Genomic DNA, 16,707 nt, shown 5'->3' on the forward strand with positions numbered 1-16,707 from the left:
TTCATGCATTCAAGAATTCAAATGCATAAGCTTGCTCAGAAACCTGCCTTTTCAGAGCATAAAAGACTTCTGCAAAATCGTGATACTCAAGCAGCTAATTGCACTGCAACTCGTAAGTAAAATGGATTGTGTGATTTGTGTTAATGCACTATCAATTATCCTAATTCATTCTAAATTAGTAATCTTACTCAAACTACAAGGATGGCTGATGGAAAATTCATAATGGTACAGTAAGAGATCCTTTACTGGGATTTGAGCTAAAACACATTGGAGCATATTCAGGCCTATTCTACATATTACCTGGGAGTGCTCGGTGGTGAGAGTGGGTAATGAAATAGAAAAGCATATTCCATTTTACAGCACTTGATTAAGAAGAAGGATTAGAATTTCAATTAGAACTGACAGTGAATTGTAAAATGAACTGGAACCTCTGTTTGAATTAACAATACAAGTCAATTTGAATTGAGACAATGGATTTCAATTTGAATTTGGAAAATAGAATGAATTGGAATTCAAGTTAGAATTGAGAAAAATAATTTAAGTTAATAACTTTGATCTGTCAGTTTGGATTGAAAAGCTAGTACAATATTTTACTAAATTGTAAAAGTATGGGTGTTATCTTTATGAACACCTGTAGCTTTGTAAAAGAAGATTAGTTCACAGAAGAACTTCTGCTAACATGCCTAGAACGTATCTCCAAAGAAAGTGTAATCTCTGTCCTCTAAGACATTTCCTTTTTTTGCAGATTGCGCCAAGTGTTCTGATTTGGCAAACACTTGAAAACAGACACATGGGTGACCCTTATAAATCATGGTTCAATTAGCACTTTTGCGGCTGAGTCAGAAAGATGGGTTAAAGTCCCACTCGAGGATAGTAAGCAAAAATGCTTAGGCTGATAATCCAGTGTAGTACAGAGGGAGTGTTTCATGTTTTGAGCTTTTGCTTTTCAGAGGAGACCTCAAACTGAGGCACCATTTGCCTGCACTGGTGGATGTATAAGATTTCATAACAGTATTCCGAAGAACAGAAGGGCAATTATCTCCAGCATCCTGGCCAAACTTTATCCTTTAAACAGCATTACACAATCAGATTATCTACTGACAATCACATTACTATATTTAAGAATTTGCTGTACACAAATTACATATACCATACATATGCCGCATACCATACATCACATTAATAGTGACTACAATTCAAAAGTACTTTATTTGCCATAAAATGTTTTGAGATGTCCAGTGGTTATACAGGGGGCATGGCTTTAAATTAAGGGGGGGGTAGTTATAGGACGGATGTCAGGGGTAGGTTCTTTACCCAGAGGGTGGTGAGGGATTGGAATGCCCTGCCTGCTGCGGTTGTAAATGCGCCTAGTTTGGGGGCGTTTAAGAGATCCGTGGATAGGTTTATGGACGAAAAGGGATTGGTTTAGGTTAGAGGGTCATTGTTTTTTAACTGGTCGGCGCAACATCGTGGGCCGAAGGGCCTGTTCTGCGCTGTTATGTTCTATGTTCTATAAGAAGTGCTATTTAAATGCAGAATTTTTTTAATGAGAAAATGCTGCACCATGAAAGGTGCCATATTTTGAATGAAACATTAAACCAAACCATTTGCCCCTCAGTTGGACATAAGAGATCACTATATTAAATAAGAATTGTCCTTGATGCATTGGCTAATAGTTGCAGGGTGGCATCATGGTACAGTGGTTAGCACTGCTGTCCCTCAGTGGCAGGGACCCAGGTTCAATTACTGGCTTGGGTCACTGCCTGTGCAGAGTTCTCCCTGTGCATGGGTTTCCTCCAAGTATTTTAGCTTCCTCCTGCTGTCTGACAGACATGCTGGTTAGGTGCATTGGCTGTGCTAAATTCTCTGTGTACCCAAACAGGCACCGGAGTGTGGCAACTAGGGGATTTTCAGTGTAATGTAAGCCTGCTTGTGACACTAATAAATAAACTTAAAAATACCTCAATCAGTATAATAAAACTAGATTATCATATAAAATTGCTGTTTGTGTGGGATTTTGATAAGTAAATTTATTGCCAAGTTTCCTACGTGACAGCATTAAATAGTACTGTCAAAAATAGTTATTTAGCTATGAAATGCTTTGGGATGTCCCAAGATTTTGAAAGCCGCTATATTAATGCAAGTCTTTTCTTTGACCCTAGTTTCAATGTGTACGTACATATGAACGTACAAATTAGGTGCAGGCGTAGGCACCTCAATTCTGTTCCACCATTTGATGGTGGTCTCAGCCCTACTTCTTGTCTATTTTCCGTAACATTTTGACTACCTTGTTAATGAAAGACCTATCTCTCTTAGCCTTAAACATGTTCAGTGACCCTTCCTGTACAGCTTTCTGGGAATTCAGAATTCCTGACTCACTGTAACTAAAGAAAGGATGAGATTAAAAGGAAGATGAGTGTCTGTCAACACCAGAATCATTACAACACCAGTTAAACAATGTTCTGCTTCAATGCAAGCTCGGACAGCTCCTGATTTCCACTCCTGTACTTCATTCCCTACATGGCCATTGCCAACAAAACATCTTGATTTGAAGTCTGTAGGATGACTGACAAACAACTAATCTTACAGATCTTTGATCAAAATGCGCTCCTCCAAATAAAATGAAGATAAAGTGTGAACAAAATTAAATTCTGAAAATAGTTCCCTTTGTTTAGTTTGTTGTGGTCACTTTTTAATTAATTTTCTTTCCACACTGTTTTCATTGCTTTATATTTTTCTATTTGTTCTGCTTTTCAACTGAATGCTTTTCTAGCGCTACCTCTAACAGATTGAATGCTATTGTTGAAATGTTATAAAAATAGTAAAAACATGGTCACTCTTTCCAACGTTAAATCGATAAAACCTAAGTTGGTTAAAATTTTTAAAATTGCAAACAAAAATGTTCTGACTTTTTAATGTCCTATTTATTTCTTCAAATTTTAGTTCTTGTAGAATTGCTGGAAAAAGTTGTGGATCATCTCTCTGACAATCCATCAGAGTGTTTCTTCACACCATATGAAGGTGAGTTGTTTTCATCTGTTGCCCAATAATTTAAATGCAACACAACTTAATATTGACAGCTGTTAAGCTTTACAAGAAACGTTTGAATTTAAAATGCTAATTGTGCAAATAGAACACTGATTTATTTAAGAAGAACATTTACTGCAACCAATTATAGATAATGTTTTCCCAGAATTCTATTTAGGATTAGTAATTAGGCATTTAATTCAGTGAGTCAATTTTTAACATGGATCTAGAAAATGCTGTGAATAATGTAATCACAATCACAATTCATAAGTTGATGGGTAAGTAATCAATCGATAATTAAAATATGCTTCACTCTTGAGAAGAATCTGATTGTTCAGAAGTCTTTTCAAACAAAATTTTATTACCCCAACTGTTCTTATTATAAATCTGTGGATTAATATTAAAGCAGTTGCACATTTGGGAAAGAGAATATCCAGCATGTCTCTGTGGAGTGATTTCTGTGGAAAGATTCTTTCCAGATGTTTTGAGTAATTTCTTACAAAGGAGATTAATTTATAGCAAATACAAAATGGGCTCATATGTTTCTAAAGCAGTTGTCATGAATAAGGCATCTGTACGCTTTGTTGTTCAGAATATAAAATATTATGAAATGATTAGAAATCTGAAGCAATTGCTCTGATTAAAATTGGTACAATTCAGTGTTTATTTTAAATGACATGTTTGTTTGAAATTATGTAATTTTTCTGACTTGCTGAAGTCAGTTTATAGTAGACCAGTGAAGTATCCTTCTTGTGCTCTTCATGTTTGTATGGAGGTTGTGACTAAATATCAGCAGTATGCTTTCAAGGAAACCCCAAACTGTTGCACTCTTTAATCAGGAAACACTGTGCCAGGATTACATGAAGTACAGACACAATGGGTGGGATTTTACTGCCTTGCTCATCCCAAAACTGTAAAACCCCACCCGAGGTCAACATACCTTCCCATTGTCCACCCCTCGCTCACTCCAATTCCCATGGCAGGAGGGGCAGTAAAATTCTGGCCATTGGGCTGAATAGTTTCCTCCTGCACCATAACAATTATGTGATTCTGTGTAACCAGTTCAGACCATTAATGGAACTCTCTTGTATTTGTAAAATTGACCATTGAAATTGACAAATTAGTAACATTCACAAATGTCAAGACACAAGGGCTGGCCTGTTTTCTGAAATTCCACCTAAAATGGAATGGAAAGCGGTGGTGAATGAAGAAAATTTGGTGGTGGGATCTTTGGGAAGATTGACCGCAATCTTCTTCCTTTATTTCCATTATTGCTACTGGTCACTGTTCCTACCTGAATGCTGTACTCAAAAGCAGGAGGTGGGGTGGGGTTATGGGATTGGGTACTCTGTCCATCACAGTTACTGGGCATCCTCAGACACCCACTTGAAACATGGAACATGAGAGGCTGCAAGGGTTTCCTCCAGGTGCTCAGGTTTTCTCCCACACTCCAAATATGTGTGGGTGAGGTTGATTGGCCATGGAAAATACAGGGAGAATACGCAGACTCCATATAGACAGTGACCCGAGGCTGGAATTGAACCCCGGTCCCTGGTACTCTGAGGCAGAGAAAAGCTAATCTCAAGCTTTCATTCAAAAACATAGTCCTTGGCCCTTTTATCACTTGAGCCTTCTCTAAAGCCGATAACTTCCCTAAGTGCATCTTTCTGTTCTTGAGCAGTCTTCCATCCCATTTCCCTTCAGTCTCTGTCCTTAGAGTAAAACTCCTAGCTGCTTCACCAGCATCCTCGATCACCCAGCTTCCTCTTCTGCACTACTTGCATTGCAACAATGACTTCACTTCAGAAGTACTTCAGTGGCTATGAAGCCTTTTATGATATCCGATGGTTGTGAAGGCACTATAAATACAATTTAGTCTGTTTTTCTGTCATCCCAACCCTCTTATCCTCACTTTTGATGCATTCATTCTGATCAGTTCTCAAATAATCTCTCAACTTAGCACTCCTAGCAGACCTCAGAGGAAACTCAAATCTAAAGGCTATAATCTTGAGCAGATGTGATTCACAAGTCCGAGCCATTTGTCCCCTGGCTTGCCTTGACCATGTCAAATAATAAGAATATGAGAACTCGGAGCAGGAGTAGCCATCTTACCCCTTGAGCCTAGATTATGGCTGATCTTTTCATGGACAGCTCCATTTAATCTGCCCAGTCACCCTTTATTCCTTTATTGATCAAAGAATTATCTATCCTTGCTTTAAAAACATTCAATGAGGTATCCTCAACTGCTTCACTGGGCAGGGAATTCCACAGATTCACAGTGTGTGAAAATTGCACTCCTCAATCAGTCCTAAATCTGCTCCCCCTTATTTTGAGGCTATGCCCCCTAGTTCCAGTTTCACCCGCTAATGGAAACAACTTCCCTGCTTCCATCGTATCTATTCCCTTCATAATCTTAGGTGTTTCCATAAGATCTCCCCTCGTTCCAATGAGTATAGCCCAAGTCTATTCAGTCTCTCCTCATAAGCCAATGCTCTTAACTCCAGAATCAGCCTAGTGAATCCCCTCTGTACCCATTCCAATGCCAGTATATCGTTCCTCAAATTAGGAGACCAAAACTGTATGCAGTACTCCAAGTGTGGCTTCACCAGCACCTTATACAGTTGCAATGTAACTTCATTTGTTTTAAACTCCATCCCTCTAGCAACGAAGGACAAAATTCTACTTGCTGCCTTAATTACCTGCTGCACCTGCAAACCAACTTTTTGTAACTCATGCATAAGGACACCCAGGTCCCTCTGCACAACAGCATGCTGCATTTTTTTACCATTTAACTAATAGCCCATTTTGCTACCAAAATGGTTGACCTCACATTTACCAACACTGAAGTCCACCTGTCACTCACTTGCCCACTCACTTAGACTATCTGTATCCCTTTGCAGACTTTGTGTCCTCTGCACACTTTGCCCTGCCAGTCATCTTATCGTGTGAATTTTGACACACTGCAGTAGGTCGCCAACTCCAAATTATCTATGTAAATCGTAAACAATTGTGGTCCCAACACTGATCCCTGAGGCATACCACTAGCACTGAGAACTCATGAAGAACTTTATAATCCCCAAAATGGAGGCAACCTGCTTTAGTGCCTGTATTTCCCCTAACCTCACAACTACTGTCCCCAATTCTGTGACATTACGTAGTTGCTCGTATAACACTCACTGAATTTTTTCAAGATTCACCTCAATGTCTTTCTGAGCTGAGCTGTGATAATTAAAATCTGTTCCCCCTCATTCTTGATCCTTTTACGAGTGGGAACAGTTTATTCTGATCTATACTGTTCAACCTGCCATGATTTTGAACATTTCTATCAAGTCTCCTCTTAATCTCTTTCTCTCCAAGGAGAACGGTTCCAACCTCTCATACTCAAGACTGAAGTTTCTTATTCTTGTAAACCCCTTCTGCACTCTCTTCTGCACTTTCACCAATACATTCTTCCTATAGTGTGGTGCCCGGAACTGTATACAATGTCCCAGCTGAGATCTTGTATGAGTTCAGCATAACCTCCTCCTTGCTCTTGTATTCTATGCTCCTATTAATTATATCCAGAATACTATGTGCTATATTAACTGTTCTCCACTGGTCCTGCCATCACATATATATCCAGATCCCTCTTCTCCCTCTTACACCCCTTCCTGAATTTTACCCCTTATTTTATATTTGCCAGAAACCTCCGACCTCGTCCACAGCTGGGGTTCTCCAGTGCCGCTGCAGTGGATGGAGTTTTGGCCAAGCACTGAATTCTCCACTCCCTCTGGCAGCTTTTAGAATGATGACTTGCTCCAACTACCTTATATTTAAGGCATGTAGGCTGACTTAATAGTGCATGCTAGCGCAATTCAGGCTAGCTTCTTATTATTTGGCAACACCAGCTCAGGCATGCAGCTACTCAACAGTGCTGTTAGCACAAGGCAGCATGAAGTTTGTATGTTCCCTGTATGGCAGGCGATGGGCATGTATGTGATATTCCCCCATGCCTGTTTTTAGGTCCTTTCCAAATTTGCACCCAAGGAGTCTACTGCAATTACACTGGGTCTTGTTGACATCTCATTTTTAGATTAATATGGACTACATGAGATTGCTTCCTGAGATTAAGTGATTGTACTCTGAGGCAAGATTAAGTAGACTAGCAGAGAATATATATTCCCTTGACTTTAGAGAAATGAAAGGACATCTCATTGAAAGCATAAAAAATTGAGGGACTTAACACGATAGATGCCAAGAGAGTGTTTCCCTTTGCTGGGAAATTAGGACTAAGTGTCATTTAAGAACACGATGAACAGAACCTTTGAAGTTCTGTACTCCAGGCTGTTGCAGGCACTCATCCTTAAGCATGTTTGGGGGAGGCGTGGTGCAATGGTATTGTCATTAGACTAGTTATCCAGTGACCCAGGGTGATGTCTGGGGACCCAGGTTCGAATCTCACCACAGAAGATGATGGAATTTAAACTCAATAAAACATCTAATGATGACCATGAAATCATTGTCGTTAAAAACCAGCTGGTTCACTGATTTTGTTTTGGGGTGTATGCCACTGTGCCACTCCCTTGGCACAGTGGTATATAATCAGAAGGGAATTGCCCTGGGAGTCCTTAACATTGACACTGGGCCCCATGAAGTCACCAGATCAAACATGGGCAAAGCTACTTCTGTTGCCACACACTATTGCCCTCCTCACTTGATGAATCAGCACTCCTCCACCTGGTGGAAGCACTGAGGCAGCAATAGTGCAGAATGTACTCTGGGTGAGGGGGGTAGTTCAATGTCCATCACCAAAAATGGCTTGGTAGTACCACCACGGACCAAGCTAGCCGGGTCCTATATGACATAGCTGCCAGATTGAATGAAATACTTTCCACTTCTCTGGATGAGTGAAGCTCCAACAACACTCAAGAAGCTTGACACCATCTAGGACAAAGCAACCCTTCCACAAACATTCAATGCCTCCACCACTGATGAACAATGGTGGCTATGTGTGCCATCTGCAAGATGCACTGCAGGAATTCATCAAGGTTCCACTAAGGATGGGGGATAAAATGCTGGCCTTGTCAGCAATGTCTACATTCCAGAAATGAATAAATAAAAAATGGAAATTGATAGATTTTTGGATATTAAGGGAATCAAAAAGATACAAGCATTGTGTTGGGCAGTTGAATTGAGCAATGACCTAACGATGCTCCTGTTATGTTCTTTACTAATTGATTTGTAACAACAATTTGTTAAAAAAAAAAGTGACTAGATTGTGTGGATCAGACCCTATCTGCAAATACACAGAAAAAGTCTTTTCAAAAATTATTTAGATAGGCATTATATTCATTACCTTAACTACACTACAATCTGAGTCAGTGAGGATCTGGGAATAATCGGGAAACATGTTACAAAGAAGGGTCAGTGATCCATACTTCAATATTGCTATCTCATTTTATTGCTATCAAGCATTCATCTCCAAATTAAATGCTGAGAATGGTATTTCAACATGAGATTCATTTACTGCTGTGAAGAACCTGTGTCATTAAAGGCAACATGAATTTTCCTTGATTGTTGGAGTTTTGTTCATGAAGGCAAAAATAATCATATTAAAAGTAGCAGCTGATTGTGGCTTTGATGTGGATGTTTGATTGTATTTTCTTATCTATGAGGCAAAAATAAGAACAATGAAAAGACTGGTTTCTTTCTAAGAGTGACAATTCCAACCACCTTTGTAATCTATTCAAATTCAATAGGCACAAATCAGTTTTCTTTAACCCAGACTGGGCTGGGAAAACCTTCGTGTCCCAGTTGCCAACAATTCACTAACTCCTGTTTCAATTCATCCATCTTTGTAACAGTGCTTGAAGTCCACAGGCAGGAAAATAACATTTTTGATGCTGAGAAAAACATTGTGGCTCTAATATTTGTGTCTTGATAAGTTTTCAAATCTATTTAATGCTAGGCAGGAAATAACACTCATAGGCCAATATTTAATAGAACCTGTTGGAACAGATATAATGGTGGAAAGCCAAAAAATCAGAGTCCTGATGTCAAGAAAATGTAGTTGGAGGTGGGGCAAGTGGTGGGATGGGCTAAAACAGGAATTCCTCCGGCTGCCAGTCGTTGTCAATTGGGCTCATTAATGACCCACTTAAAGATAATTATGCTGAGCCCACTAAAATTTAGTGGGCTCAGGGTTTAATGGAATTCATACAATCTCTCGTGGCCCTCAAAAGCTAGCTGTCAAATCCTGTTCCAGATGATCCCGCATGTACTGGCCCTCAGTGGTTGATCAAGGGATCCTACATTGGGAAGAGAGTTGGGCCTGCTAAAGCCAACCCCTCCTATCCCTTCTGCCCTTTCATCCAGCCATCTTGCCTCACTAATATCCTGGGCCTGTTCAGCCCCTCTCACCTGTCTCCAGAGATCCAGCAATGATCCATGATGAAGGTTTCAGACGCATTACCAGTAACAGCCAGCATTCCAGATGGCAGTGTCAGCAATGGAGAACTGCCAGCCTCTGATTGTCCAGCAGCTCTCAGGGATTGGATTTCCAATATTAACTAGCTAGTTAAGTGCCTGAGTGCACTTAAATTGTTTCAGGCCTCCTTACAGAGGCATCTCTACTGGGTCTTCAACTCATGGCAATACTCCTGCCACTGGAACTAAATTCCATCTGTGATGTTCACAAAGTTTATTTTGTAGTATTGGTGTAATTGTGAATGCTTTCCACTGGTTGATAATACAATAACATTTGTTTGGAGTAGGGTCCTATTGAGTTAAATCTGTCATTTTCTAAGTCTTTAAAGGCATTATATGTAACATGTGTTGCTGCACCACTAATCCAGAGACATGGGCTAAACTCCAGAGACATGAGTTCAAATTCCACTGCAGTAGCTAGGGGAATTAACATTCACTTAATTAATTAATCTGGAATAAAATGCTATTCTCATTAATAATCATAACCAACCAGATTTTAGTTGAGGACAACAGCAGGCTCCTGATGCTGCTGACTCAATTGTCAGGAGACCTTAGGAGCTCAGATGGATAAGTTTTCATGAAAAATAATTAAAATCCAGATGCTAAGAATCATAAGATAAACAACTCACTGGAGTTGGGAGAGTTGTCACCATGGGTGCCCTCCATGCATGCATTCCCCTCTTGCAGCCAAGTCTTTGGCACTAATGAGTGGGTTGTCTGCCTTATGTCAAAGCAATGCCCTTAAGTTAACTATGCTAATTGGCCTCACTTATTGGAGCAAGTGGCTCTACATCCCATCCCGCTATTGAGAAAATGTCCCATCAGCTGGACAAAAGCCAGAGCTCCCTGAAGAACTAACAATTTTGTGGTTAAATTGAGATAGTAAAAAGAGGCGTATGACAATTGTAAGATTCATAATACAGTAGGAAACAATGTTAAATGGAGACAGTACAGAGGCAATCTAAGAAAAGAAATTGTTGCGGGGGGGGTGCAAAGAGAATATAAGAATAGTTCAACAGCAAATATAAAAGGGAACACAAATGTCTTTCATAAGCATGCAAATAGTAAGAGGATGATCAAAAAATGGAACCTGTAAGCAAGGAGCTTTTCTTATGGAGATAGAGGGCATGGCTGTGGTATTCAGAGAGTACTTAATGCAGTGTTGTAGTAGCAATATTCAATGGGATAAAAATAAATAAGGCTTGCTGTCTTCAAAACAAAAAGTGCCCTAATCTGGTTAGGTGGCTTCATACTGAGGAAAGTAAGGGTAGAATTCAGAGGTTTGGAAGACAATATTACAATTTTCCTTGCATGGGGCAAGTATCAGAGGGCTCAGCAATTACATTTATTCCACCCTGTTTTTATTTAAAAATGGTACACATGATTGGTCATGAGAACACTGTAAGAGATTATGTAACAGAGCTAATTAGCATTTTAAAAAGCACGAAAAACTAAATTAAAGTCAATATAGATTTATTAAAGCAAAATTATGTTTAACGAACTTGATAAGAGTTTTTTGATGGAGTAACAGCAATTAGTATTAGAATTACTGCTCTTTTTAACATATATTAATATATAACCTGGATGGACTGCAGGGAATTATTTCAAAATTTGCAAATGATACGCAACTTGGAAATGTCATAAATGTATTAAACATTGCGAATAACAACATACTTCAGGAGGGCATAAAATTATAAAATGGACAGGCACACAAAATTTAATTCAGAGAAGTGTTAAGTGGTACACTTTAATAGGAAAAATGAGAAGAAGCAAAAATAGCAGAAGGAATCTTTGACTTTATTAATTAAGGAATAGAGGACAAAAATAAGGGAATTATACTAAATGTTTAAGAAACATTGGCTAGGCCCAGCAGTCCATTTCAGGGCATCACATTTTAAGAGCTATGTCAAGGCCTAGAAGAGGGTGAAAAAGAGCTTTGCAAGCACATTATCAAGAAAATATGGGGTGAAATTGTACGGCTCTTCCTGAAGTCCCACCGAAGTTGAAGGATTTCTGAACAATTTACCAAATGTTCCCACACCTGCCACAATGAGGGTGTAAAATTCCACCCGTGGAGATGGAAAGTCCAGTTGCAACACAATATGCCTCCTTATCCTGTGTGCTGCATATGATCTTGTGATCAATAGCACTCTTTTCCACCAAAAATATGTTTTGAGACATCCTGGCAACATCCCAACAACATCCATGATTAAAGCACTGACAAGTAATAGACTATGGGATAGTCAGGATCCAGGATTGAAAAGATATGGGCATTTCATGTGCTACAGCGGTGAATGCTGAACAGACCACTGACTCATCTGCTCGTTATTGGTGACAATTTCCAAAAACTCCAATATGTAGTTTATCAAAGGCAGAACTGACAAGTTGGATTCAGTAGGATTCCTGTCCATTGATGTCAGATTTTTTCGATAGATAGCTTTCAAGATATGGGAATTGAGGGACATTTTCTATTTTCCCTCAATTTTTTATGCTTTCAATGAGATGTTCTTTCATTTCTCTAAACTCGAGGGAATATATATTCTCAGCTAATCTACTTAATCTTGCCTCCGAGGACAATCACTTCATCTCAGGAAGCAATTTAATAAATCACGTTACATTCCTTCTCAAGGCAAGTATAGCCCTCTTTAGGAGCTAGGTTAGGGAGTCTGCTCACACAGGGGCCAAAATAATTGTTTTCAAGGCAACGTGAAGCCTCCATGAAGGTCTAATCTGTTAACATCAACACAAGGTGAGCAGAAGGCTAATCCTGGTGTAAATGGTTATTCATTATCAATGATGGTGTCGAGATCATCCAATCAACAAGAATAGCTGAGAGAACAGACTGAGAGAGAAAGGACAGCTGCTGTAGCCAAAAATCTGCCACCATCTGCACTGGTCAGTGAACGTTTCTTCACTGTCAGAGAGCTGCAAGGCCTTGGTAGGGCTTAAAAGTCGTCTGTAAACCAATAGCCAAAACTGCTATTTCACTAACAACCAGCCACCTGTAAGATAAACATCCCTGATGCAAGGGTTTGCTAACTAGTAGACCAGAAATAAGAGACTTCAGTTACATGGAGAGAGTAGAGAAGCAGAAGGTTCTCACCTCAGAGCAGAAAAGATGGAGAAAAAATTTGATTGAAGTACAATTTTAAAAATCATTTATGGTTTTGATAGGTTCAATAAGGGGAGACTGTTTCCAGTGACTGATAAGTACTATCTCATCCAGGTCATTGACAAATGCATGTAGGGACAAAGAAAGCTAATGTGCCTATCATGTTAAAAGATTTCCTTCTTAGCTGATCTCTTTGGATCATGATGACTAGTTTCCACACACATTCACTGGGTTCTGAGATGGCTGATCAGTGCACAATCTGAAGACCCTGACACTTGCAGGGCGTGGTTCATGGAGGGTCAAATAGATGAGTTCATGGGAGGTTTGAGGCATCAGAGAGACAGTGTGTACAACTTCGCCCCTGCATGTTGTTGACAAAGTCTCCGTGTTTGATGCTTTCCCAAATGAACTTTCTCCGTGTTGTCTGGTCACAAGCCAGGAACTCCCAGGAGTTGGGATGGCTGATGTTTAACACCTTCAGGGATGTTTTGAGGGCATCCTTAAAGCAATTCAATCATTTTCTTGGAGTCTTCTGCCATGACTGAGCTCTGAGTGGAGTGGTGTCATTGCACCAACCTGCTTTTCCATCACCCTTGCTGCAATTCCGCAACTTGTCTCCACCAAATTAGCCAGAAATGTGTAGATAATTTACAGGACAGGAAACTTGTTGAATCAATGCCACCTACAATCCAAAATCAAAATCACTCCAACTTCAGCCATTGGGCTTCAATATTCTGATAAAGTTTATGTGTGCCGTCAAAAGCAACACCAAATAATTGTTGAGTTCTTCTCCAAAGCATTTGAGAAAACATGTCTTTCACTAAACACCCAGGAAGCTAAAGTTCTCTTCCAACCGGCTCCCACACTATGACCCACCCACCCCCACCATCCATTAAGCTCAGTGGTGAGATCCTGGAAAATGTCAGCCCCTTCCATATTTTGGAAGTCTCCTGTCAACGAAGGCAGACATAGACAATGTAGTTCATCACCACCTCCGATGTACCAGCTCAGCCTTCAGCCAACTGAGGGAAAAGTCAAACCTAAGACTAAGACCAAGGTTTACCGGTAACTACTTGCGCTACTACATGCTTTGGAGCCTTGAACAACCTGTAACGGGTACTTCAAACAACCAGGAAGTACTACTGCAGTGCTTTTGCAAGATTCCCCAAATCCAGTGGCAAGAAAGGCAATCCAACAGTAGAATCAGAGAATCCCTACGGTCCAGGAGGAAGCCATTCGGCCCATTGAGTCTGTACCGACCGCAATCCCATCCAAGGCCCTATTCTCGTAACCCTACACATTTACCCTGCTAATCCCCCTGACACCAGGGTCAACTTAGCATGGCCGTTCAGTCTAAGCTGCACATCTTTGGACTGTGGGAGGAAACTGGAGCACTCGGAGGAAATCCAAGCAGACAGGGAGAAAATGCAAACTCCACACAGACAGTGACTGAAGGCTGGAATTAAGCCTCTCCCAAGCCAGTATGCCCATCATCAAGACATTAAACCTCAAAAAGAGCTCCATTGGACAGGGATTGTAATTTGTATGACCAATGCCAGACACCTGAAGCAACTGTTCTACTCTGAATTCAGTAGGATATGGAGTGAATTAAGGAATATATCATTTTATTGGAAAATGGAGGAGAATGAGCGAAGTAAAAGGTGGACTTTATTATAGATATATTTTAAAATCCTTTGTAGCAATCATTGGGGTGTCCCCTGATTGTTGGTTTTCACGATCCTCTACCATGCATTCCGAGCTCCATTCCGCCGTGCCAGCAATATCAAAGACCAGTCTTTCTAAGATGGCGAAACTGAGGGACACAGCAGGTTGTAAACTATCTGTGGAACGTGATCTGGTGCATAGTGCACACCCCTGTTCAACCTAATCAGGAAGTAGCAAAGTGCTGTGATGGACCTTTTGCAATTTGTCCCTCACCTTCTGCATACTCAGGGTGTAGGAAAGATTGAGAACTAATGTCAGGCAAAATTGAAGACTCAGGAAATTCAGAGTGAAACCATGAAACTGAGTCAACTTAAGACCTGTAATTCATGCAATTAGAAAGTGGCCTCTGTACGCAATCTTCCACGAGCATGAATGAAAACTCTGCAGTTAAATTGTTCCTGGAATTTTCTAATAATGCAGCACATGCTTAAATGCTTGCACAGAACTCTTTTCAAGCTTCTGAAAATTGATATAAAAAATGAAAGGAGTGTTAATTTTCCTGTCAACCCTTTCAGTTAAAAGCTTTAGTGGGAGATCACTGGAAACTGAGTTATGCAGTGTTTTCCTCTAACTTATAAGTGGTAGAACTATTGTCTATCTGACCAAAACCGCAAGAAACTGCAGAGGTTTGTGAACGGAGCCCAGTCCATCATGCAAATCGGCTTCCCATCTGTTGACACTGCCCACACTTCCCGCTGCCTTGAAAAAGTAGTCAGCATAATCAAGGACCCCACACACCCAAGACATATTCTCTTCCATCTTCTTCCGTCAGGAAAAGAAACAGAAGTCTGAGCTCATGTACCTACCGACTCGAGAGCAGCTTCTTCTCTATTACCATCAGATTTTTGAATGGACCTACCTTATATTAAGTTGTTGTTTCTCTACACCCTAGCTATGACTACATTCTGCACCGTCTCCTTTGCTTCTCCTCTATGTACTCTATGAATGGTATGCTTTGTATAGTGCGCAAGGAGCAATACTTTCTGACAGTAATAAATCAAATCACCATCATTGTAGCTGGTTTGCAGTTACTAGTTAATCTCTACCCTCTCTATAACCAGGAGTATAACATTGCTGTCCTCTAGCACCATATCCATATCCAAGGAGGTTTGGATATTTGTGACCAGAACCCCTCCATAATCTATATGCATCCCACCTGGACGGAATAGGTTTTCTCGCCGTTTTTTGTAGTGAGGTAAATAATGCGAACTTACAGCCCTCTGTGCAAAACAGAAACCATCATGCAATTCTCACCAGTGGGGGGGAGGGTGATAGTGCACCCTCATCTCACCTGTGAAGCAGGCAGCTGGGCTCTTGGAGCACCTTTTGTGCAGGTGCCTGATCTCCCAGTTTACTCCTCCATCCCACTCTACCCCCACCCCCCCCCCCAGTCACTGCTCCAGATGTAACCCCACTCCCCCATCCCCAATCGCCACCCCCAGCAATCAACCTCCACCTCCACCCCCCTCCCCAAAGGAACTGCTCCCACCTCCAGGTTCCACCTCTTCTCAAGCCTCGGCTCTATACCTTCTGGCTCCACCCGTTTGGGTCCTGTCCCTTGTCAGGGTGCCTGGTGGGCAGATACTGTCCCATGGTCACAGTCCGGCCCTGCCCCCAACCATCAGGGGGGCTTTTAATGGCCTCTGGTCCCACTGGTGAGGCACCTGTAGTACCTGTTGGTGGGACCCATTTGTGATTCTCGCTAGTGAGGACGTTGACCAGTTAAGCTAAGTGAGCCCAGAAAGAGCATGAGACTGATTTAGCCGGCAAAATGTTGCCAGTTAGATTAGGAGAAGCAAGAAATCATGCGTGAACCCTATTTTTCACACCTCACCCTATCACTGGCTCACCATGCCGATCAACCAACGTGGCGAGCTGGTAAGATTGCAGTGAACTTTTTATTCTGAGGACTGCCAACTCTTTAAGTAAAGCTTCATCTATTTGATCCTATCCAGCAACACCGCTGCTTTTTCCTTTACCACTACATTAGCAGCATCCGTTTCTCAAGTGAACAACTAATTTATGTTATGAACTTCAGCAGTTGTGTGGAGTGAATCAAATAATTGATGAGCAAAATTTTGGAATTTGAAGTTGAAAGCTACACACTCACCTGGGAGTGAGTGACAACAGGGAACATAAAAACATAAGAAATAGGGGCAGGAGTAGGCCAACTAGCCCTTCGAGCCTGCCCCGCCATTCAATAAGATCATGGCTGATCTGTCGTGGCTCAGTTCCACATTCCCGACCTCTTCTCATAACCCTTAATCCCCTCTCTTATCAAAAACCCATCAACCCGCGTCTTAAAAATATTTAGCGAGGTAGCCTCCACCACTTCAACGGGCAGAGAATTCCAGAGATTCACCACCCTTTGAGTGAAG

The 16,707-nt window shown here is 40.9% G+C and overlaps 1 protein-coding gene across 10 annotated transcripts in view; it reads left to right on the forward strand.

Moving 5' to 3' along the window:
* The window catches only part of tbc1d32 (TBC1 domain family, member 32), a 292,534-nt gene that overhangs the window by 211,188 nt on the left and 64,639 nt on the right, over positions 1-16,707 (forward strand). For all 10 annotated transcript variants that reach the window (XR_013887018.1, XR_013887019.1, XR_013887020.1 and 7 more), the window contains one exon: positions 2,944-3,021. Coding sequence is in view for 7 of the 10 variants with exons in the window: in XM_080192537.1 (XP_080048663.1) it covers positions 2,944-3,021 (78 nt within the window). In the remaining 3 variants the exon portion in view is untranslated. The remainder of the gene's footprint in view (positions 1-2,943; positions 3,022-16,707) is intronic.

The sequence above is a fragment of the Carcharhinus amblyrhynchos genome, chromosome 7, assembly GCF_965287045.1.
Source record: "Carcharhinus amblyrhynchos chromosome 7, sCarAmb.v2.hapA, whole genome shotgun sequence".
Lineage (NCBI taxonomy): Eukaryota > Metazoa > Chordata > Chondrichthyes > Carcharhiniformes > Carcharhinidae > Carcharhinus > Carcharhinus amblyrhynchos.